The sequence below is a fragment of the Aythya fuligula genome, chromosome 1 (genome assembly GCF_009819795.1).
Source record: "Aythya fuligula isolate bAytFul2 chromosome 1, bAytFul2.pri, whole genome shotgun sequence".
In the NCBI taxonomy this organism is placed as follows: Eukaryota; Metazoa; Chordata; class Aves; order Anseriformes; family Anatidae; genus Aythya; species Aythya fuligula.
The window spans coordinates 177,249,493-177,275,724 of record NC_045559.1 but is presented as its reverse complement, the minus strand read 5'-3'; the positions used below and the strand labels follow the sequence as shown (position 1 = coordinate 177,275,724).

Genomic DNA, 26,232 nt, shown 5'->3' with positions numbered 1-26,232 from the left:
CGTGTGGTCTTTGCTGTTAGCAGTGCGTGTGCTAATGGGAAAGTGAGCATCACAGAGCTGAAAGTGGGACAAATTTAGAAAACAACACTGTGGGCTCACTGAGGACATCTTACATATTGTTGTTGAAACCACAGATTGTGGGAAGTGGGAAGAATGGTTTTCTAGGCCATTTCTGCACATGCCACTCTTGAGATACTGCCAAAGATGTGACAATGCTGGACGGACCTGCAGCCTGAGCCGGTACCATAGTCTGGTACCATTTGGTATGCAATACAAAATTTTTATTTGCAATACCTGTCCTCCCCTACCTTTTCTCATAAACCAGTAGACTTTGCTTCTTTATACATTCTGCAATGCAAACATGCCATTTGGTTTCTCTTCTAATGATACTTGGGAGAAATTATGGGGATTTTTAGAGGAGCCTGCTCAGGCAGACAGGGAGAGCAGGCTTTCATGCATCACCCATTTCCCATAGGCAGGATTTCAAGAGGTTGATGTCTGGCTCTAGCTTTGGCTCAGGAGAAGGGCCAGGGCTTGTACCGTGCTATTCAAAATGTGTTTTGTGGTGGGGGCTGCTTTTCCTCCCAGTATCCCAGCACCGGAGCTGGGTGCCTGACCCAGAGCCCTCTCCGTTGCTGGTCCCCTGTTTCCCAGGCTGCGTTTTGAGGCAGTATCTGTGCCAAATTCTGTGATCTGCATCTGATTCCAAAATTCTGTGATCTGCATCCCAAGCTGAAGCTCTGCACCAGCCGGAGCCCTGACACCAGTGCAGCAAGGAGAGCCAACCACGAGATGGCAGTCACTCATCTGGAGTTTTGGAGACTGGCACTCGTGAGCTCCAAAAATGCTATCTCTCGGGAAATGGAGAAAAAATTGGGATATTTAACCCTAGGCACAACGCAAGCACCTGTCAGTGCACAAAAGAGAACAAGATCTGTTGGCAGGGATGCTCCAGTAAATGCCTTACCAGATCTTCACCCCTATCTCTAGAGTCTCCTGTGAAAAATAAAGCTCTCATGGACCTGAAGGTGTGGGAATACTTGCATTCTGGTACAGGACTATAAACATTTTCACTTTTAACCTTTATTATATATATTTATATATTATTTTTTTATGAACTTGAGGCTTTTCTTTCATGGACTGGTAACAGTAGCCTGTAATAAATCTCCTATCGACCCTGGAAGAGTTAATCCCATGACAAACATCACCCCTAAACAAAAAGGGGATCTGGATTTTTTTTTTTTTTTTGCTGTTGCTTTTCTCCAACTTTTTCCATCACTCTCAGAGAAAGCAGCTGTCTTTGGGATTCACTCCTAAATCAAGCTGGCTTTGTAAGCACTTCCACTATTGATTTTCCTTGCACAATTAATCATAATTTTCAAAGCTTCAAAAGGGCTTAGATATTCAGATGAATAAAAATAAAGCATCAGCAGTTAGACTAACTAGGAGAAAAAAAGTACGAGGGCAATCAATCACATGCTTCAGGGTACGGTCTCATCACCAGATGGACTCGGAAGGAAGTATCCCCCCATAGTGTAATAGAGCATAATCATGCGCATGATGAGGATTTTACACCTTGTTGTAAATCATCCCTCCTGGCCACCTTTAGAAGAGGGATAGCAAGCGATATGGCTGGCTTCTGTGGTCTTATACAGATAAAGTCATGTTTCTGCTTCCTCTGGAGGTGGGAATGAGCCGAAATCCCAGCCTGGCATCACGCCTTCTGCCAAGGGCAGCTTAGGCCTGCTGCGGGCCTGGCCACTACTTCAGATCTTGGTGTCCACCATTGCCTAACTATGGTGGTTTCTGGGGACTTTACATACCTTACTGCAAGCCAAGTCTGAATTAAGACCAACTTTTGATTACATTCTCATTTTATTCATATTTTTTACACAGATCAGTGGTCAGTGTAAGTCCTCTTCCACTCCTGGGAAAATCACATCGCTCTCCTGATGTTCCTTTGCTGCTCAGGAAGTGACACACAGCTGCGAGTCTTAGTTGTCCTAAAGTCTAATAACTATTTTGAAAGCATTTTCTTTATTGCATATTATTTACTTTTTGGGCACTGCTCACTTTTTGAAGGCAACAGCATCTTACAGAAAACCTAATTCCCTCCCAGGTTGCAAGCTATTATTGCTTGAGAAGTACATTACAGAGCCATAATAAATTGTCCAAAGCCTAAACGTGCCTGAAATCCCATAGGCCATGTGCTCACCAGGAAAGACATGCCTGAAATTTGTGTAAAAGGCAGAAAGCTGCAAAACTGATCATGCATATAAGCACTGCACTCCCTCAGGGCAGGCACTCATTTAGTGCACGTGTTAAGGATCTAAAGGAACACAGCGAGGAATATCTGCAAACACACGAAGCATGGAGAGAAACCCCCCCACATCCACCCAGGAAATCTCCTAGCAGGTGCCAGGGAAAGAGTCCAGTGGTTAAGCAGCATGACAGAGAAAGGCTCAACCAGCCACATTAGTGATAAGTGATAAAGATCCCTGAGGAAAAATGTAGGCCTTCACCACCAGCCCTGCCTCCTCAGTTTGCTGCACTGACAAATTACACTTCATGTTGGGGAAAAGTGGCTGCAGTGCCCCCGTAGTGTTTCAGTCATGACCCTTCCCAGACCAAAATAGGGTAGGGTTGCCTATGTGGTGATCAGGCATTGCAGAACACACAAATGCCTCTTTCTAATGAGAAACTCCCCAAACCTTCTGCTGGGATAAATATTGGGAATATTGGGTTCTGCTAACTGCAGGGTCTGTGAACAGTGCTCAGGGGGCCCTGTGCTGTCACGAACTTCCTTGCCTTGCTGAGTGTCATGTTTTTGGCTGGGATAGAGTTAATTTTCTTCACTGAGGCTCACACCATGCTGTGTTTGGGATTTTGGATGATAACACTGCTGATAACCCACTGATGTTTTGGTTGCTGCAGAGCAGCGCTCGCACAGAGCCAAGACTGTTCTGCTCCTGGGGGTGCTGGGGGTGCCCTAGGAGCTGCGAGGGGACACACTGGGACACTGATGAGTGTCCCTGCAGCATAGACCTGTTTGAGCATACTGGTGCTCAGCATCAGCCAGGACTGGGATGTACCACTCCAAGGCGGGAACCACACCAGCCAAGAGGCATGAATGAAATGACTCATAGAGTCATTAAGGTTGGAAGAGCCCTCCAAGATCATCTGGTCCAACCATCCCCCTACCACCAATGTCACTAATAAACCATGTCCCTAAGCACCACGTCCAACCTCTCCTTGAACACCCGCAGGGACGGTGACTCCACCACCTCCCTCGGTAACCCGTCCCAGTGCCTGACTATGAGGCAGGAGTTTTGTTCCATGCCATTTCTCTTCACCAGCATCCTCAAGCTGGTCCTGGCATCCTCCAAAGGCCCAAAGGAAGGGCCCAGTCCTCTAAACTCTGCTAGATGCCATGCAAGCAAAATGGGTAAGTTCAGGCAGTGCAGAGTAAAGCAATCAGCACTGCTGATGCACTCAGTGACAGGCTGAATACACAACTTTTCCGGGAGTACTTGCATTCCTGGTATGTATATCCACATACACAGAGAGGGGGAGAGGTGTGTGCATGCATCCTCTTGCACCTCAGCCAAAGCACGCTCTGCACGTGGTGCATGGGGCACATTCCTCAAGTGCTCAGAAACTCTGCCCGTGGTGCTCCTGCTGCTCCCGTTGACATCCTTTGTTTAACAAAGCTGCGCTTTGCTTTGCATGTGCTGGTTGTTAAGATACAGGCAAATCAATCAATATCTCCTGGCAGTAAGGAAACACAAGTCACTTGGAGAACATACTGTTTGGGTGGAAGCTGATAACAGCCCTTGGGGAACTGGAGATCATGAAGAAAGCGTTTAGCCAGCACTGACACATCCGCACCTCCCCAGCCCACAAACAAAATGCGGTGCCGAAACACTACAGCATCTTCTCCTCTGCTGAGCCTGGAAAGAGAAACAACCAAGAAAGAATAAAAATGAATGAAGTAGGTTGAGGTGTAGGATCACACAAAGTGAACATACATTTTCAGTTTCTGCTCATATCTAGAAGACACGCGCTGCCTGTGCAGCACTCACACAGGGCTCAGACATTCATTTTCTCCCAGGTTAACCCATCATTTTCTAACACAGGTAGAGTTTGACTTTTATATTTGGGAGTAACATCAGGCAGAAATACCAGAAGCATAGAAGTTTAGAGATATCCCACAATTTCCCATCCTGGTAGTTTCGCGGGCTGTAAAATTGTTTCCAGACTGAAATGACAGAGGTTGGTGACATTGGCCATGTATGTAAATGATCACAGTGTCCTACGGAGATTAATTGGCTCATGAATAAAGATGAGGAGCTGAGGTGTGGAGGGAGAAATCATTTATCAATTATATGCCTCGGAAAACTGAAAGATGATGTGGCCTTAACGGCTGAATGGTTTTGAAAGGGAGACTTGTAAATTGAGTTCTAATTCTGCTCTGCCGCATCCATAATAAAGAGCTGTTCAACTAATTGCATCCTCGTGTGGCTCAGGAGCAGCGGCACTCAGCTGCACTGCGTGGCAAGCATCAGGGATCAAAGTTTAGTTAGATTTTAGCCGTCCTTTGCCTCACGTAAGAAGGATGCTAGCCAGTTACCTTTGGCCTCATCAATAGTGATAATGCACCTAAAAAAGGGCAAGAGCCTGTAAATATTTTTCAGAAGATTAATTTTGCTCTTGAACCTGGATTTAAAGAACCAGAAGAAGAAGAGCACGGACTCACTTGGCTTTCATGTTCTGCTTCAGCACATGGACCCATGGGGGTGCTTACCCATCCCCGGAGGGACTCGTTACTGATTAACTGAAAACAAGAGGAGTTGGGAGGATCAAAACTAGAGCAGAATATGATGATCCTGAACAGGGAAAATGATCTGAGGGATGTGACTGCTGATAAAAGCCGACCTCCCCTCCTCCTGCCCCATCTGTGTGCTTGTTAACAGGTTTGCTATTAGCGACAGACTTAGCATGGGCTCCAGCACGTGCTGAAACACAGAACTCAGACCTGAGAATCTCCAGGCAGGATGAGCCTCATTATTTAAAGCCTTGCTGCTGGGCACTGTGCAAGTCCAGGGATCAAAGAAGGCAGCCATGCTTCGGTCCTGGCTAAGCTCAGAGGGAACCTTGTGGCACCTGGCTGCTGGAAGCCAAGGCTGCTGCTAACAGGAGTCATTGGAGATGTCTTAGTCATATCTGCCTGAGACCATCTCAAAACATGGGTGCCCAGCCTCTTCTGCTGCCACATTTTTTAGCACTAACATCTTAAAGCACCACAAAAACAAAACAGTGCCTGCTCTGTATGAGGTGCAACACCAATGCAACGTCCAAAGGATGTGGATATGACCACATGTGAGAGAGGGAGGGGAGAGACAGCAGGTTCAGCCAAAGGAATGGAAATATCTCATTAGAATTGCCTTTAAAGTGTGATTATACTTCAAAAAGCAATATAATAATGGCACCAGGAGGCTTTATGTACTGCCAGTCCTAATTCCCATAGCAGTAGTATTGAACAAAGAAACTAAGAGACTATTTTGTTAATTATCTGCTCTAAAAAATAGGGCCTGATCATCCCTTTTTAAATAAAAGGCTGTGCATGTCCCAGGGCTACTCTAAAAGTTAACAGAAATCAGCACAGATCAAAGTCTCCCCTTTACTGCAAGGCTTGTGGTTGCATGGCCTGTGGTTTGCTCAGTGCAGTGTCTGCTCAGTGTAGTAGCAATAGTTAATCCAGGTCTACATCCAATCTTTTTTCCTCTAGGTCTTAAAAAAACATGTCCAGAAATGTGAATTAGTTTCCAATAAAACTATTTAAAAGCTTTGAAATTGAATCAAAATCAAAGAGGTGAAATTATCAAAATGAAATATTTTGACCAGCCCAATTCTTTTTATAATTGCCCTTCACGGTGTTTTTCACGACCACATTTTTTCTTCCCAGCCTAGCTGGGAAATACTTTCCAGATTCTCAGTAATTCTTGAAGGTTAAGAAAAAAAAAATTACTGTTGTAGGTAGAGCAAGTATATCTTTATTTATGTAGCCTGGAACACAGGAGATAGATCCTGTCCATAACGAGCACCCAAAGTGTCCAAGCAGAGGGAGGGAGACAGAATCAATAAGATTCACAGGAACAAATCCACCTTCCTATCCCCAAGCAAGTCACTCCAGCTCCACTCTCCATGAAAGAACAGGATCAGGCATTTCATTACCCTCTGATTGAGATGTCCACAGCAGGTTGGATGAATTGCTCCTGAAACAATCCCATTTCTCTGCAGTGCCTATGAAAGCAGCGCAAGGCAGCCTGCATTGACTCTCACCTCCTACGTGGATGAGAGGAGCAGATGGAGGGAATGTCGACAGAAGTCAAAGGACAAATTATAACCCCTAACAGCTGGGGAAAAGCAAGGAAGTTGGTGTTTAAGTCTGGTGCTTAAATACATCCCCATCTCTCTCTGTTATGTCGGTAGTTTTTTATACTTAGGTTCTGTCAGCAGCTGACAAGTCTTTGGGGGTAATCAATATAGGTGGTCTCTCATTAAAGCAAACCTCAGCACCATGGTATAAATAGATTGTATCAGGAGAGGAAATCCTGGAAGGAATTCACTCAGAGATTGAACTGTCACAGAAATTGTCTTTGTGTGTGAAATGCACGTCGCACGCTGTAGATGTCCTTGTGATGGCAGCCTCCGTGCTTACGAAAATCAGCCCGCTTCATGGAGGTGCTTGCTGTTGGCCAGGAGCCTCATTTTAGGCACCCAGAGCTGAGCAGGATGGGTGCTGTTCTTGGGGGGTGCTGCTGGCACAGAGCAGGGGATTGTGGTGGGTATGGAGCTGCCATTTAATGACCCAAGGCCAATGATCAGTGACGCTGGCTTTGCACATGTCCTTGGTGCTGAGGCAGGCTGCACAAGCGGGGAAGGGTATTTTCTGTGTTGTTTACATACTAAAGGAAGGAAAAATAAGCCAAAATGATCCAAATAAGCAACATCCAGCACGTTTGAAACTCATTTTTTTTGTGTCCTACCTTGAGCCAAAACACTTCAGAGGCTTTCAGCCAAGCAAGAGTGGTGGGTATACACCTCTGCCATCTCTGTCAGTCACATCACCCATTTGTTATTCTTTTAACTCTCATATACCTTTAGGTTCTCTGCATTTCAGCCTATGGGGTGCTTGAACCATCACAGGACTTGGGTTTGTCCTCTCAGGGTTTCAGCTAGTGCCTTTATTTTCCTCCAACATCCATTGCATAAGAGAAGCAACCAACATACAATCATGTCTGATGTCTACCATTTGTCCAGAATTTTCTTCTCAGGAAGATATGGGAAAGTATTTCCTTTTCCAGCTTAAATAACATTTTAGGATGAAAATGATTCTTCTCTTTCCTTTGTTACCAGCAACTCCACTCCATCTTTTTTTTTTTTTCTTTCTTTCAATTTCTTCTGCTATACCTATCTCTGTAGATTCAATTTTTCTTTAAATTTGCATCTGTGCATCAGACATTTCCAGATGCAAGCACGACCGGATGGTCAAGTTTTGTCTCCTACGTTTTGTCCTCTGCTGGCACCTTCTTTTTCCCTATGTGAAGGAAGCACATCTGAGCCATCAGTTTAAAAATCAACCACAGTGGCAGAGCGCTGCCCACTTCCCGTGCCAGAAACAGCCTGTGTGACTTACCGAACTTCGTGTTTGTTTGAACAACATCTAGAAAAGATAAAGGAGGAACTGCAAAATCTAGGTAAGGTGCCAGCGGTTTAGCTTCCTGTGAGTCTTTTTTTTTTTTTTTTTTTAGTTTCACTTTGGTGCCCAGTTTGTGCTTAACCCAATATTTCCAGTTTGGAGATTTTTGGTGCTTGTGTATTTTCACAGAGATATTCACCTCTGCTGACTTCAGCCATCTAAAACTTAGCTGTCTGACTTTTTAGCACATATCTTCCCTCCTATCTAAGAAAGCCAGGACTGATTTTGAGCTCTGAAGCCCCAGTTGCCTGCCTAACTGGAGCACTGTTTCTGATCTGGACCACTCCAGAGCTGTTTGAGAGGTTGCTGGTGGATGCAACCTAGTCTGTCTTACCTAGCCTTGGCTCAGGGGATTGGTCCTAGGCATTTTTTAATCCAGTTGTACAGCTATAACCTTAAGCTACAGTGTCAAATAATTTAGTTCCCCCATTCAGTCCCAGGTCTTGGCTCCCTGTTGTCCCCACTGGATGTGTGTGGATTCACTCCCTGGTCCTCTCCTGGAAAGAAAACCCTCTGGAACAAAACCATGCTACCTTGCTGGGCACCATTCACCTGAAGAACATTTTAAATCAGACAGCATGGATGTGTCCAGTTCATTCAGCTTTTGGCATGTCCTGTCTGCACAACCACACACAGAAACTTGGGAGACAAATCTTGAGGCTTGCAAAAATTAATAATAATGAGGTGAAGAGTCAGTGGTACTTTTCCTTGGAAAAATGCGGCATGTGGAAAGCACAAACTGGATGTCAGAATGTCACAGAGAAGAGGATGTGGAGCAACATAAGCAATCTGAAATCCTTGGATGGATCAAGTGATAACCAAAGAGGTAGAGACCAACAGTGGGAGATGGAGGCCCAGTCAAGGTGCTCCATCTGGAACCAGAGGAACCGCTCTCCATAGCAAGAAGGCATCCATCTCACTTGCTCCTTGTTCTCTCTCTAGCAAATACCAGCCAAAGGATCTTTTCTGCTTAGGATTCTTCCATTTGGACTTCACAACCTCATTGCCACTCTTGAAACCAGCTTCATGCTCAGCTGTGATGTGCTGTAGGAGTACTGGATGCAGAGCACACTGCTGGACCTCTGTAAATGTGACAGGGTCACAAAACCATCGTGCTTGGTGTTCTTTCTTCTGTCTGTGGTTCATAGCCACAAGGAAATAAAACAAAGGCTCAAATGACAAAGTGACTTGTCAATATGAGAATGTCCAAAATGTACCTTATCCTTTCTGTGCTGGGTGACCTCAATATGAGCAGAACCAGCCCAGAGACTTCTGTCATATTGACTCAGCCACCGCCAGCTTGGGGCTGAGGTGAGAGGCAGCATTAAATTTTAACCACTCTTTAAATAACATTTTTGAAATCAATAATGTGGGTCTTGAACCCTGGGCTTTCCAATTGCAGTGGGTTTCATTGTGGATGCCGTGAAGATGAAGTTTTACTTGCTCCTTTTTACCCTATTCAGCTGGATTCAAGAGAAGCATGTCTTCACTCATCCAAGGTAAATACCTCCTGTGGCTACCGGGCTCTCGGCATGTGGTGAGTGGGACAGGGAAAATGTTGAGGTAAAGTAACTCCAAGGTGCGTAGGAAAACATTTGGCAAAGGCTGACATTTATTTATTGCTCTTGTAATTGGGTCTGTGGTTCAATTTAATATATAGATGGTGGAGGAAATGAAATTATTCTAAGTCTTCTTTGCATCCATAAATCCTATGTTTTTAATCATATTAAAACTATTCTTTTCAGTCTAAGTGCAAATCAATTCTGTTCATTCAGTGCTTTCAAATGCCAATAAAGGGCATTCTGAAACTTAATGGGAAAAAATAATTTGCTTCGTCTGCCTTAAAACAAGACCTTAAATGAATTACTTCTTGAGGTAGAAAGAGAAACCATTTCAGAAAGTGCTAACAATCTGTTTTTCTTTCTAAAGCAGCTTTTATGATTGTTTCTCCAATCATAAATCATTTTTGAATAACCATTTTGTATTTGTACAGTGTTTCAGAAGCAGCTTTATTGTTACCTATCGATAAACTTCAGAAATACCCTGCAACCAAATGCTTTGTTAAAACATGAGAACATATGTCAGAGAGGAAGACAGCCAAAGTGCTTTTATTTTCTATATGGGCAGCTGGCTTTAAAACCTTCAATGTCTTAATAGGTAGAACTAAAAAGATAAGCCCCTCATGTGGGGATATTAAGCAAGCTGAACAAGCTAGAGGAACCGTGATTAAACACAGCCTGCTCCCAGAACCCAAATTCCTACACAAGTAACAGTGAATTGGGTCTCAGGGCCCTCTGTTACTCTGCACCCCTAGTCAGTAGCAGGACTGTGACAGGTCAATGCTTCTTGAGTTTATGCCTTAAAAACAGGATCGTTCATCTCTGTTTCACATTGCAATCATATTTTGTTGTGGATTGCTACAAGGTTGTGGGGTTCGAAGTAGGGCGACAGTTAAATAAGCTTGTAGGTGAATTCAGCAATATTGTTCTGTGCTGCTTGGAGGTCCATTTATTTAAAATTTAAATAAAACACAGAATATCTGACCCTTACAGAAGAATATGGCATTTCCAACTGGAAAGCATGAGGCAGAACAAGTAGCACGTGTGATCCTACCTGCTGAGAGCCAGAGGAAGGCTTCCAGCTGGAGACAAAGTAGGGAGGCTTCTCTTCTGGAGACAGTACTCCAGAAGAGCATGCAAGGTTTGAATGAAGCCAGGCTGTGAGTTCATGGAGACACATCCATGCTGAGCCCTTGTTTCAAGGGCTGCTGTGATAAGCAATGCTGACAGCATTTGTGGTGATTGAGAAATGCAACGGAGAGGAGGGGGAAGGCACAGTGATGCCTGAACAGAACTGGCACTGATTTATATCTGTTTGTGAGATGGTGGCCAGGCCCTCTGAATCCTGGCAGGGATTCATCTGACTATATGGGCTTTCTTCATAATGCTGTGTATGACCAAGTCATCCTCATCTTCCTATACAGCCAGTGGAGAGAAATGTGTATATTTAGGATGCAATCAATTCTGATTTAGCACACAGATCTAAAATACCTCAGGTTCTGCTGAATCCTCACAGTGCTCGTTTCTTTATTAAGAGGATATAATTTATTGAGAGTATAATAGTGTAACAAAGGATATCATATATTTAGAGGGTATAATGTCAAACTGAAATGGAGGAATCAAGAAGTCCACTGACCCCAATTCCAGCTGCTAATACCCCCATGTTAAACACTATTAGGGCAGGGGCTGAACTGGGATTAACTTGGTTGGTGTATTCATATCCTGTGAATGAGAGCTATGAGTATTTGCTGCTAGCCTCCAGCTGTCTGCCACGAACCACACTCACCTGAACTATTTATGCAACAAACAGTGGGACAGAGGTACACACCAACCTCCTCGTTACAGCACCCTCTGCCATGTCAGGCCATGGCAATTGTAGGATGAAACCACATGCAACAGCCCTTTTCTGATCTCCCCTGTGAAAAGTCTCTCCCAGATATAAGAGGGCAAATTCATTTTTAAAATAGCCCTCAACACAAGCTCTGGCATGCACTTGTCTAAAAAAGAAGGCCAAGTGCCAGCCCTGCCTGGCCCTGATTGCTTTCTGATGCTCCATCAAATGATGGCAGAGGCAAAAATAAGGCTGGCATGCTGTTGGTTCTGCATGAGAAGCAGCAGTGATTGCGTGGAGCTTGGCTAAAAGTAGAAAAGATGAATCACCTGGTTGCCAGACACTGTCGCGTCTCCGCTTGAAATCAGTCACAACAATGACTTGTGGCAATCACATTACACAGCTTGAAAATGCTTGTTTTGAGAGCCCTGCCTGTTTTCTTTTCAGAAACATCTCTTCAGATAGGGCTGGTGGGGAGTTAGTGCCTCTTTTATGCACTTGTATGCCAAATGACTGATGGGATGAGAGCCACCCCAACCCAGAAAATGGAAATAAGGGCTTGACATTCCTCTGAGTCTCCTCCCTCTGCATTCTATGCATGAATTTCTTTAAATATCTATTCTATGCAGCGTTGAACTACATGGCTTGCAGGGCACTGAAGATCAGGGGTGGATTTACCATGTAAAGCGGTATTTTTCTTAAGGCAGCATTCAGATGATAAAGATCTCTTCAGAGAGATAAGTACTTCTCGCCTCTCATTTGCAAATTATGTGCTTCTATCACAACTGGTCTGCACTGGCACAGGGGTGGAAAACTCTAAATTCTAGAATCATTAAGGTTGGAAGAGACCTCCAAGATCATCTGGTCCAACCATCCCCCTACCACCATCACCCACTAAACCATGTCCCTAAGTGCCAGGTCCAGCCTTTCCTTGAACACCCTCAGGGATGGTTCTTCTCTAATTCTTGCCGACCTGTGCATGAATTTCTCTTCTGTCACCGATGGTGGAGTCAGGCATGGAGTAGATGGGAAGGGCCATCTCTCTCTACAGTGAGTCTGGACCGTTGGGTTTTCAAGGAATATAAATTACTGGGCAAATAAGGAATAAAAATTACTGGGAAGACTGTGGTATAGAGCACCTGAAACCAGGGGTAAGTGGCAGATGGAGAAAAAGTAGATCAGGAAAACTGGACTGAAGTAAGAATGGTTATAGCAGTGGTCTCTGCACATCTACCAAAAGCTGTGCTGGGCTTCTGCAGCAAGATGGGAGTATTCACGTCTCTGCTGAAGGGTGGTTGATACCAGAGGAGAACAGCAGAGCTATCTTCTTGGTCTGGGCTGGTTTTACAGCTGTCCTGCTGTACTCTGGATCAGCTGGGACTGAAAGCTGTGGTGCTGGTGCCAGCTCCCAGGAGCAATCTTGGAGTACAGCAGTGGATGCTAGCTACCAAAGCCCTGCACCAGCCACCCAGCTCTTGCATATATTTGGTTGTTTGGCAGCAGAAGGGTCTGGAATTGAGCTCAGCATCTTCACTGTTGAACCTTCTTTGACTTCTGGATGGCCAAGTCAGGGAAGAAGAGGAAGGTCACGGCTGCTTCTCTAGTTAGGCTCCAGTTTCAAGTACCTGTGCTTCACCTGAATACCCTTGTTTTTCAGGGATGAGGTTTTGTGGGCTTGCCCACAAACTGACGAACAGGTTGAAGCCCTTCAGACTTTACTGAACACCACCGAGGTAAATGGTTCCCTGTGGCTTTCTCATCTCTAGGCCAAATTCTTCCAAAATAAATAAATAAATAAATAAATAAATAACAGTGCACTACTTTTTTTCCCCACTAGTGGAAAGATTTCATTCTTCTGTCCTACTGAAGCAACTCAACAAATACTTGGCATTTATCATTCTGCTGCTCCCTAATTTACATGATGAGAGCTCTACTTCATAATATTATTATATCAGAGTTCAGATTTCTGCAATTGATTTTGTGTATAAGACACCACAAAACTGATAGAGCACAGTAAGTAGAAAACGCATTTGCTAGGGAAACTTAGTGCTTCAACCCAATGCAGTCTTGACCTTGATGACTTGCACAGCTTTAAAGATCAGGGCTAGATTTTCAATATAAAGTGGTATTTTTATTAAAGCAGCATTTAGATGGAAAAAAAATCTGTCATGCAATACTTTTTATTATTATTATTTTACTGTGTCATTTAAGAAGAGAGCATTTAATTAAAATGAGGCATCTCTTCCTCTTCAAAAGCATTTCCCCAATCGCACCCTCACTATTTCAAGCCAACACTCTGCATCAAGAGGTGCAACCATTCCCTCAGCCAACATATTTACAGGATGACTGAGGATGTGTCTCAGATGACTGCAGATTGTAACGGTGCCTATGCCAAGTCTTTCTCTGTCTTTCTTAGCTCCTGTTAATGTTATGTCCACCCAAATTCTTACCTGTCTTCTGCTGGCCCTCCTAGTTTCTTATTCTTCCTTCCAGTTCACATAAACCTTGATACCTTTCTTTACTCTTTTCCACCTCCACAGGTCAACTCACATATTCATCTCCTTTGCTGTACTAAAATAGATCTCCTTTCCTCCATCTTTTCCTCACCTCTGTTATTCTTCATTTGCTTGCGCACAGGAGCCCCAAGAAGCCATGAAGAGAGGGAGAAAGATAGAGAGAAAAGGAACAGGAAAACGAAAGACACAAATGGCACCTCCTAGCAAATATTCATGGTTAAAATCTAGCCAAAAAAAAAAAAAAAAAAAAAGGAAACAACTGAATATTAGCATCTTACACAACAAATCATCAGGCTAATTATAGGTGTTACTCCTGCAAAAGTTGGAAACCAAACATCCAAAACAAAGGAAACACTATCTGTACATCACACGTGTTGCACATAGCATTCAGCAGAAGACCCAGATGCAGGAATGCTAACAACAGTCTTTTGTAGCTGTCCTTGGGGTAGTATTGACCCTTGCTGATGATGGGTAAAGAGACTAATAACCACATGCATTATGAAAGTTTCCCATTTACCCCCAACCTAGAGTTCCTTAGTTTTAATTATTCCCAATTCAAAGAATGCCTACATCAACAAGAAACTAAATCTGAACTGTTATATGTGAGCAAAGACATCAGGCTAGCCAAGGCCCCAAGGAAATCGGTGCTGGTGAGCTAAGCATCTGGTTTGCTTCTTGGATGCTTTTTCCAAGCAATGCTGAGATACATGATGGCACCACCCTGCCAGTAATGCCTGAGATTGCTACACCGAGACTAGCTCAGTCATTTGTATAGCACAAGGTAGTAATACATATTGGGCCCAAATCTTTTGCCATTTACTGTTCTGAAGTCTTGATCGAAAGCATGGAAGGGTTTTCTGTATGGTTTTTCAAATGTGTTCTCCCTGAGAAATGAGTGAGGTAAACAGTTGAGAGCTGATGTGTGTCTGGAAACATGGTGCCCTAAGTGAAACATAATATTCTTGGTGCAATTGCACCAGAAAGGAGTAAAATAAGTCCGGTGTCTAGTGACTCCATGCTGCATCTCTTTAAAAATGCATCCAAGAATTACGTTGACCTTTTCCACATTGTAAATTCATGCCTAATTTTCTGCTTGCTGTCACTCCTAGGTCTTTTGCTATTGCTGCTTCTAAAATTTCACTCTGTTATTGAATATGTTGGCTTCTGATTTTATTATTGTACAAGATTTAATTTTGCCAAGAAGAATCTCATTTTCTTATTTTCTTCCCATTTCTAATCTCTGTATTGCTGCTTCATCTTGACTTATAGTCAAACCCCTTCTGGCATTTATTTCCTCCCTGATCAAAGTAATCAGTGAACACAATAGCTACAAAGACTGGTCTGATCTTCATTAATTCTCCAAATACCCTCAGGGAAAATAACTCTCAGCAGACTTGAAAACATGTAACATAATAACTGGCTAAACATATCTATTATACTAGAAATACTATCTCAATAAAGGTTATGTTCCTGTCTTTGTTCTTGATTTATGGATTTATGTGCAGAAGTCATTATAAACATTCCTTAAATACACACATTTCATTTCCAGCAGTAGCAGAATGTTATAACACAACACACATTAAACTGCTTCTTATGAGTGATCTCTTAAATTGAAAATGTATGCTTTGATAATTTTCAAAGTGCTTACAAAATGTTAATAAGAATATATATATGTTTTTCTTTCCTTGGTAAAAAAGAAAAAAAAAAAAAGGGTGGGGGGGGGAAGATTAAATGTTCCTGGAAATTTTGCAGGTCATCCTCTTGCAACCTGTTGTGGTTGAATACATCAAGAAGAACATGGAAGTCCATTTCTATGTCGCTGCATCCAGCATAAACAGCACAAAAGCTAATTTAAAAAAACTGAGAATACAGCACAGGTACGTATTTATTTCTTGTCATGAATATTTCAGTAAACTTGATTGGCAACACTGTCTGTCAGGAGTTTGTGCCCTTTCTTTGTTTTTCAGAATTTTGATGGGAGATGTTCAAGGACTTATCGAGAAGCAGACTATCAATGACACAATGAACCCACGCAGCTCTTCATCGTACTATCAAACCTACCACTCTCTGAAAGAAGTAAGGTGTTGTTGTAATACTCTGTAGATTTGTGTAAGGGGTGAAAGACCTCATGGTTGAGAATAGAGACAGGGAAAAGAAACCATCACCAGGTAAATAATTATCATTGTATTGTTCAACCACTGAGAGCTGTAATTAGTGTAATGCCTTTATAGAGAAGGAATGAAGCACCAGACAAAACCTATTATACACACATTACCGCAAACCAGCATTCAAAAGCAGCCTGCTCAGAACTGAAATGCAGCAGTAAAGCACCACATAAATATTTCAAACATGAAGTGAATAATATTTTAACTAAATAAAACTAAAGAGGAGTTTCAAGGCTATACCTAGACGGTGTTGTGACTATGTCTCATCACTTGGCTCAAGAGAAGTCAGCCTGGAAATTGGCCAGTGTTCTGAATTGCTAGGGTTTTTTCAGTGGTGGTGGTGGTGTGTTTTTTTTTCCAGTCAGATGAAGAGGTGGGAATTTGGGAAAAAGAATGATGTCAGGTCCAGACTACTTTTAGGAACATGGGAAAACTGTAGGGAGAAGGTCCTTTTACAAACTGCTCTACTTCATCTTTGCAGATATATTATTGGATAGAAGACGTAGCGCAAGTCCATTCTGACCTACTTGAGAAAATACATATTGGATCATCATATGAAAAACGACCACTTTATGTTTTGAAGGTATGGCTTTGACTTACTGAGAAATCTTTCCAGGTACTAATGCGAGCAAGTGACGGGTTTTGACCAAAACACTTTCTTAAATCTATACTTAAATGCATATTTCAACAATGTGTAAATGTTTGTCTTTTTTAGAAGTTTCCTAAGTTCTTCTGATATGGTGCCATTACGTTTGACAAAGGCATTTGACCATGTTAGGTTCCTTGTTGGGTCACAAAAAAGTCACCACATCTAGGCCATCATCCAAAGGCATGAAATACTGGCACGGGAGATAACCTTCCTCTGCTGGTCTGTTGCCCTGAGTAGCTTGTGATCGGATGTCTTGGAATCAAGGCCTAGTGCAGTCTTGGTTGTTATGTTAGCAGTATGGATATGAATATGGCCCTCTGACCATATGTGAACATAAATGAGAGCAGCAACCCGGCCCACAGTCAGTCTAAACACTCCCTACATCACAGGGGCTTCTTTTTACATCTTAGTTACCCTGCTCACTTTCACCTTTATGTGATATTCTTTAAAATAGTGATTTTAACATTTTGTTTTGTTTTGTCAGCTTTCTAAAGGGCAGGGAAATCCCAAAAGTGCAATATGGATTGACTGTGGTATCCATGCTAGAGAATGGATTTCTCCTGCCTTCTGCCTGTGGTTCATAGGCCATGTGAGTAGATATCATACTTGGCTACCGTTTTCAAAGCAAAGCAAACTATCTTGCTGCCATTTACCTTCTCTTCCCAATTGCATTCTAAGCTCTGTAATGTCTTAATCCATCTACTTCCACAACGCCAGCTCAGGATTTTCCCCAAGATGTACATGGAGCAGTGAGTGTGTGTGTGCATGTCAGTAGATGGAGGTAAGTCTGTGTGAGAGAGAGAAAGATACATGGGTTAAATGCAAAAGAGTTCAGATATATTCTCAAGTACGCATTTCAAAGTGGAGACTCAACAGAGACTTTTAAAGATATGGAATGGTGAGGGATGGAGAAGACATGCTATGAAAAGCAAGTATTAGGTAATCTGCCAGAGCTTTGTCTATATTGCCTCATGGATCCAAGGAGTGATGCTGGCTCTGTGTCATGTAGTGCATGGTGGCTCATATCCATACTACTCCAACTGGCACTGCCTGGAGTAGATCAAAGGACACCTTTCACAAAAGCCAAGTTCACAATAAAAATAAACTAGATGAGACTGAGACTTCAAAATCATCAGCACTGTAGCCAGAGCATCAGCATAGAGGTGTTCTTAAAACATGAGTTATGGTTTGTCCAGGATATCACTAAATCCTGATGATGATGATGATAATAAAAAGAAGAAATACATTTATTTCTGTCCTCAGCCACAACTGTAATGCCTCGATGACTATAACATTTTAAAGGAGATTGCAGGAGTTTGGGACAGACACAGCGAATGTACCTTATGACCCATTGATAATCCCAGCCTTCAAGGTTCCCTTGGAGAGAAATGCATTTGCCCTTTTCATGCTGCTCCAAATAATTACCAGCTACGCTGTCAGTTTGCCGGTGACAAGTCCCTGCAGCATTTTTTCAGAAGTAACAAGCTAAACATTTAGCTTCTCCATCCCCTTGATCTAATTTACATGCTTTAAATCCAGATTTTATTTCTATATGAGTTTGTGAAGTAACATTTTAAAAATGGATATTAATACAGGTCTGCGCACACACTAAATTCAGTAGATCTCTCTTAAAAATACAAGGCATTCTTTATAATGTTTCCACTCTTTATCATTTAGTTTTGTTGTTAGATTGTAGGAAGATTGACATTTCTCATTTAAGTCAAAGCACATTGCCTGAGGAAAACTGGGAAGGATTTAAAATGAAAGAAAGTGCTTTAAAAAAGGTATAAAGAGGAAAAAAAAAAAAAAAAAAAAAAAGGAAAAAAGATATGATTAAGGACTTAATCTACTCCAATAGAACAAAACCACTTATCCAGGTTAAAATTTATCCCTGTGTGGTAGACCAACAACCAGGTTAGGTATCACTAAAGCCTTCAGAATAGGCGGTGAGGCCAAATTAGCAATGTAGCTCTTGCTGGCTCCTTGCATACAAATGCACTGAACTTATAATGAAACCAGCAGAAATAATGTTATGTACAGCAGCCACTCAAAATGTGATTTGTTATTTTTGTGCTTGCTTTATTTGATGCTCCCTTGCTGGTATTTTGGGTGGGAGAAGAGTTCCTACCATTTGTACAAGCAGCAAAAGCTTAAGCCTTCAGACAAATAAGCTTCAACTCTATCTCATGGCCACCTGCTAAAGCTCAAAGACTGCAGCGTATCTCACTGACTGTATCAGTTTGGTTCTTCTCCTCTCCCCACCACTCTGACTAAATCGCTCGTTGGCTATTTAGCAGTTTCTGTGATGTGATACGCCTCCATCAGGAGGTAGACCAGTGCGATAATTGCGTGATTATTTTACATGGGCCTTCAGTTGCCGTCCTAGGAAGGTAAGAAAACCTCTGTTACAAATGCCTTTAATAAGTTTTTCCTGTGTTTTACAGGCAATCAATACGCGTGAGAGAGATCAGACCATGACGACACTGCTGGAGCATTTTGATTTCTACGTCATGCCTGTGATAAATGTGGATGGCTACGAGTACACGTGGAGCCATCCCTCTGTACGTACAGATTTTTTTGACAGACTGTGCAACGTACTGACATGCTGTTTATGGAAATTATTGTTGTGCATGTCCAGGGCATAATTTCCATCCTGGAACCGCATGCCCCAAGCCCTTAATCTGTGCTTACAGTTTCTGCATCTCTGCCCAATTTAAACCACAACAGAGACTGCAACTAATTGGTATTTGACCCATGGTACCTTTGTGTCTTCCAAGCTGCTGGAAACGCATTTAGAAACAACTAAATCTCATTCTGAGATGGCAAAGCTTCCAGCTGTCCGGGAATGCCTTTGCAAGGTTGCAAAGCCAGCACAAACTGAATAGCACACTGCATCAAATAGACCACAGCCAACAATCCACTCCTCCCTCCTGCACGATAGCCCAGTTCTCTGAGCACATTTTGTTTCAGATAAAGGGAGGTACAACAGGTATCTTTAGTCCAGGATTTTATTTATCAGTTAGGAACTCTGAGTCGCTGAGTGTTTTTTGTTTGTTGGTTTGTCGCTTTTTTCATGTTTAGGCCCTACACTTAAAACGTTAAAAGATTAAAAAATAAGTTCTTCCATTTCAGATCTTCCGTCCAGTTTAGCTTATATTTGGATAGCTACACACATACATCAAATTTCCAACTTTACACATGCTGCTAAAGATGTCTACTGAAGGATTAGATTTGGATTTGTAAACTCACACACCTGGCTAAACAGTGTGACTTCTCCTCCCCTTCCTTGGTCCAAATCCGTTGAAATCAGAGCACTTTTCATCCTCTCCAACACTTCCATTTATCATCCAGCCTCACTGGCAATCAGACTGTGGTTTTATAATGTTCCGTGGTCTTTTACCTCTTCACTGGCATGTAACCTGTAGAGATACAAGTGGGAAGTCACATTTAACTAACAGGTGAGATGCTGCCATCATTTTTCTCAGATTTTTTCCCTGAACATGCTTTACGTGTCTCCTTTCACAGAATCGGCTGTGGAGAAAGAGCCGCTCACAGCACGGTAACAACAGGTGCATCGGTACTGACATGAACAGGAATTTTGACGCGCAGTGGTGCGGTATGACACCGTTTCCTTTGCCTTGTACCCCTGTCTCAGTTTCAGCCTGTAAAATTCTCAGCTTTGAAAACATTTTCATACAAAGACCTAAACGCACCTAAGCACGTTTACAAACCTGTCAACACTTCCCCAACTTGAGATACCTATTTTTGGGACCCAGGACCCCCAAGATGTTGAACCAGGGACTAACCTCTTCCCAGCATGATGACAAGAGAGAGGGGGGCCAGGACCCTGGACCCTGTCCCTTGCATCACACTACAACACGCCTGGCTGTGGGGGAGAAGGAGGACAGGGGGATGAGGTGGCTCTTGCCATGTCACCCAAAGCCTACCGCACCACCCAGTGGAGTACCCAGGGCACTGTATGAACGGGGTCACCTCAGTCATCCTTCAGCAATGCTTAAATGACCAAAATTTCTTGGCTCTCAGCATTTGTTGCCAAGGCTATATCACCTTTACTTACCCATGGGCACTTTTAGTACTTGATAGGTTTTTAATATTCTGCAGAACAGCTCTCCGAAAACCCCATAGATCAGGTCTGGCCTCACTCAGCAGTGGCACTAATGTCCTGCATGACTTTCAGCAAAGTAATGAGACACGTTTGGAGAGACCTGATGAAAGTGCCTTAAACATGGCAATTGCTCTGATCTTTAAACTCAAGAGGGGAATAGCATTCAATCCCTTTCTATGCAGGGTTTCTATTCTATGAGAGGAAAAGGCACTTTTAACAGTGAAGTCAGGTATCCCAAACTGGCATTCGGGGCATATCCTTTAAACTAACAGGTTTGTTAGTCCACTGCTAAACTGGGAATTAAGATGTTTCTTTACCATGGTGAAAAACATGCATTTTTTCAGGCACAAAAACGTGAAGTTTCAGACCAAATGCATATGTTTAAAAGTGATATTCACTATAAATATGCCAAGAAGAGAGTTCTGAAGAAAGTATGGGGAAATAACAGCAAAAATAACCTATGTGATACACATACGAGTTTCAGGGAAAGGTTATATAGTGTGTTTAACTTGGCAAACACCTTTGGTGGTCAACAACTTCTGAAGCAGAGAAGTGATTCTACTTTAAAAAGAGGAGAAAAACACAGCTTAAAATGTGCTTCTTCACTAAAGGAGTCTTTGGGCAATCTGTACATATTTTTACAGGACAACCCTGAGTGTTTTACCTTAGTAACAAGGGAAATAGTCATACTATTTTCAGACATACTACAATTGTCTCTTAGACATGGATGAAAACACAGAGGAGAGAAGCCACAGCACCTTGCAGGTACATTGGAGAGAAAAATCTGCACAGACGAATCTAAGCACCAAAGCCACATGCTTACAAGGTCTTAAGTAACTGTAAGGATTACCTAAGCAGAAAACCTTAAAGACTGTAAGGATCTCCCTAGGTTTCTATTCCTTTTAGTGGCACACTCAGTAGCATGCTGAAAAACAGTCATGTTTTTCCTAATTAGCATAAAAATGCTGTTTATAGAGGAACAGATATACCTTTGTGTGGCAATTGATAGCAGTGGTTGAACAGATTTTATCCAGAACATAATAACTGTAGGATCTCCATTATTGCTGTGGCTGTGCAAAGTGTCAGGAGTTCAGCAGGATCCTTAGAAGAGCTAAACTGGAGTTTTATCATTTTATAGTAATGTTTTAACTATTTTTAGCTGTATTAGTTGAATACCGTAACACAACTGAGTTCATGGGAAATGACCACAAATTCACAGGTACCTGTAATTTAGTCTTTACTCACAAATTTTTAAACAGAGAAGAGCTGTTGTCATTATGCAAAATGCTCAGACTTTCATTAGCTGCAGACTTGCTTTCAAATATACTTAGCATCATGGCAAAATTCCAGGTTTTATATCTATGCATTTAATTAGTACTGTACTTCCTCCATTGTCTGTTCAGAAACAACCTTAGGAACAGGAAAACACCTCTCACTATTTTTAGGAAGAGCAAAAAGCACTACTTAATGAGCTGATACAATATGGTTTTCTTTTATACTAATGAAGCTCAGATTTACTCCATTAAGAGCAATGATCTAACCTGGAATTTCCTCTGTGGAACTAAAATTGACTCAGACTTGGACTTAAGTATTTCTCTGTGTTTTCCGTACTATTTTCTCAGTTGGCTGTTCTCAGTACAACTAAGAATTTAGGAAAGTAGACAGAACAATCATCCAATATTGCCAGCAAACAAATCCTTCATTGCTTTCTTCCTTAGGCAGTTACTCATGTCTGCACAAAACAGAATAGCGTAAAACTTAACGTAATGATTTGGTCATTTTTGCATGATTTCACATAGATGCCATTTTCCTTTTGTCTATCACAATTACATTTTACCCAAATACACTTGTATTGAGGTGTATTTTTGAACTTCAGTAGGCTCAGTGCTGTGACCACTGCCCTGGGGAGCCTGTCCCAGTGCCCAGTCACCCTCTGGGTGAAGAACCTTTTCCTAACACCCAGCCTGACCCTCCCCTGACACAGCTTTGTGCCTGTATCATATGATAATCACTAGTGTTGATTTTTCTCTGCAGATGCATTGGCATTATTGCTTTCTGGAAGATGGACATTTGTTAAAGCGTCCCTGTGCCCAGTGAAAGACTTTTGCATTTTAAAGTACTGAATGAGCTTTATTCCTGCATAAGATTTAAGGATAAAGACTTGAGGATAAGATATTTATTTAAAAATCAGATTGTAGCAAAGGGAAATTTTTTCAAAATTTATTAAAACACAAGGAGTTAACATTTAACAATAAATATCCTGGTTGCTTCCAGAAACTAATTTGATCTTCTTGTCAAGATACCCAAAATGGTGAACCCTAGATGTCTTCTTGGTAGTTTGTTCCAATGTATACTTTTCCTCATTCTTAAAAATCTGATACACTACTTTCAATTTATTTGTGTTCTTTCAACTTGCAATCAATAGTTGGCCGAGATCAAACATGCCCTTAGAATTAGGAATCTCTTCCCTGTAGTACTTCTAGATTTCAAGAAGGGATCTCACAAGCTTGTTCTTGATTAATTTGTAGAAATGGGAGCACTTTCATCTTCTCCTCTAAGACTTTTTATCCAGTCTTTGATTTATTTTTTCCTTAATATTTACTTTTTTTTTTTTTTTTCTTTTTTTTTCCTCCGGGAGTATAGTAGGTGAAAAATCTGAGGAGGCTTGCACTGATCTTTGCATGAATTAGAGTTCTTTCCACAGTATGGCAGGGTCCACTGTTTCTTGCATATGGGCACCATACTCTATTCTTTCATTAGATGAACAAGAGTGCAGAAGGGAAGAACTTATGGAGTAAAGGGAAGAACTCAAGGAGTAACACTGTGTGCCCTTTTGTTGCAGGTAAAGGAGCATCTCCCAATGATTGCTATGAGATATACTGTGGACCCTATCCAGAGTCTGAACCTGAGGTTAAAGCAGTGGCTCGCTTTATCAGAGATCACAAAGACATCATTAAAGCATACATAACAATGCACTCTTACTCCCAGTTGGTATTGTTCCCATATTCTTACACCACGAAGAAAAGCAAAGACCATGATGAGCTGGTAAGTCTTCCTGCTTCCTTAAGTTTCACGTTTATTTCAGAACTTCTTACTCTGCTTGGTTATGCTTGTAATAAGGGAGTCACAATATTCTGAAGATCAAGAAATTGGAAGTGAAATTTCTCCTCTTAAGAACTGACAGAGGTCTGGGCTGGTCTAGCAGTGTGCAAACCAGCCAGCTACTTTTGGAGACTGGAAAAAATAAAATATTTATCCCTGACTGATAGCACATCATCAATCCCTGATACTTTGAAGCTGTTGGTAAAAGAGTGGAGTGTCAGTTCTTTGGACAACTGGAAAGGACGTTTGTGTAAATTCATAATGAAGTCGTGTGGTTTGCATGCACATAATCTTACATGACTATGTTATATGGAAGTACTCGGTTGTGTAACTCTGAAAAATACCCTCTACATACCAAAGCAATGAGGTGTTCTGGTGGATACTTGTTATTTTTATTAAAGGTATTTTGTGAGGGATACTTATCTTAAAATGGTTCTAATGGTAGGATGGATACCATACCCTGCTTAGGCAGAATTTTAGATCCTTGAGCCACCAGACCACATGGTAAAAACTCTTCTAGAAGACAGGCAGAGCACAAAATAGAAAAAGTAGCCAGTGCTTTTCCCCAGTAACTGGAAAACTTTGAGTTTCCTGGATCTGGAAAGGAGATCCAGGCTAAAATGGGATTTTTTAAGACAAAATAATTAAGCTATAAAATTAGGTGCATAGCTTAGTATTTTTATTTTATTTATTTATTAATTTATTTATTTTTTAATGTAAAGTCTTCAAGCTCCTTAGAACAAGGAATTCCCTCTCCTACACTTCATAGCCCACTTTGGGTGTTCCTAGGCTCCAAGTGCAGAGGCAACACATTCTTTTATTTGAAACAATGGCTCCTGCACAGCACTAAGGAAGGAGCAGAAAATTGTGTAAAGGGGAACCATAAATCTAATTTTCACGCTCTGGGATTTGCCATATGGGAAGACAGCACATGTCTGAGGTACACACATCATTTCATGTGTCACATGAATCCTTACATAGTGACAAACAGTAAGAGAGTTTAGAAAGATATAGGATTGACATTTGCATATACTGGCAACAATCCACACTTACTGCTGTCATTTTCACTGCTTTTTAACCTTATGCATCTCCCAGGTCACTTAACGTATACGTTTTTTTTAATCTTCATGTTCTATAGATAGGAATACTGTAAAAAGTGCACATGGAATGCATTGGAAGCATCTTACTTTGACAAAAAACAAAAAAACAGTCCAATGTAGTGTTTCCATTGGTAACCAGTGCCAGTGTGTTCAGAAGAAATAAAAAAAAAAAAAAAAGTCAGTAATGTAAATATAGAACAAAATAATCCCAAACAGCGTATGTTCTTATGCTGTCTTGGTTACTGTTTAATTTACTGAAACAAAGTATTTTATTTGCCTGCATTAAAAAATGTATTTGTGACTGTAGAGCAGAAGGAAATGCACTAATTCTGGGCCTTCAGTCCTCTATGTGGCTTAAGAGTAGAATTTCCTCAATGCAAATCATGTGCTGCTGGTTTTAGTCAATAGTACATGAATCACTATTTAAATACTGTGGCAAAAAAAAAAAGGAAAAATATGAGACAAGTGGGAATATATAGGTCCCATCTATATTTTTTATCTAGATACAACAGAAATGGAATCTGTAGCATGGGTTTACACTGAAAGTTTTAACCATACTGTTGCTTTTTTATATTTGTTTGTTTGGTTGGTTTTTTAGAGCCTTTTATATGCATATTTAACTAATACGAAATCCAGAGCAGGACGTAAATAAATCTTAACTGAATATATATTAACAATTATCACAAAGCTTCAAAGCTAATAATGTTTTGCTAATTTCAGGAAAGTCTGGCAAAGAAAGCAGCTAAAGCTATAAAAAGAACAACAAATTCCATTTATAGACTTGGTACTGGTGCACGAACAATTTGTAAGTATGACTTTTTATTACAACAACAAGCATGATAGCATATGCTTGTTATCTTCAGGACACAGCTTTTGGACAGAAAATTGAAGCTATGGTTTCAAGTAACTTACCTTTTTTTTTTCCCTTCCTTGTGTAGATTTAGCTCCTGGAGGTTCAGATGACTGGGCTTATGATCTTGGAATTAAATACTCTTTTACCATTGAGCTTCGGGACACAGGAACTTACGGATTTTTGCTTCCTCCTGAAGAAATTCAGCCAACTTGCTTAGAAGCACTTTCTGCTGTCAAAGAGATTGCGCAGCATGTTCTTCAAAATTTGTAAAGTTTTATATAATTTATATAATGGCTATATTTAGTTAGGTCACATAACAATAAAAAGACTGCTGCTTTACTAAAAGTATTTTTATATAGGAGAAAAAGGAATAGCGACACCCCATACACTTCATTTTGGAATACCTCAAGCTTATTTTACCATATTTCCACACCTGTGAATACAACAGTAGTTCAATCTCACTAAGAAAGGCACTCAAGAGTCTCTAAGAAGTCATTTAAAATACTATTTATTAGTCCTAGCACTGTAAAGGGAAAACAGTACTGATAATTTTACGTCCCTTTAGATGG

The 26,232-nt window shown here is 41.4% G+C and overlaps 1 protein-coding gene across 1 annotated transcript; it reads left to right on the top strand.

Moving 5' to 3' along the window:
• Positions 1–8,485: 8,485 nt before the first annotated feature.
• On the top strand, positions 8,486–25,933 carry CPB2 (carboxypeptidase B2). Its single transcript, XM_032205589.1, has 12 exons — positions 8,486–8,588; positions 9,165–9,261; positions 12,810–12,885; positions 15,421–15,545; positions 15,636–15,744; positions 16,315–16,416; positions 16,967–17,071; positions 18,927–19,043; positions 20,008–20,098; positions 23,451–23,653; positions 25,531–25,615; positions 25,749–25,933. The coding sequence occupies exons 1-12, from the start codon at positions 8,486–8,488 to the stop codon at positions 25,931–25,933; spliced, it is 1,398 nt and encodes a 465-aa protein (XP_032061480.1).
• Positions 25,934–26,232: the final 299 nt, after the last annotated feature.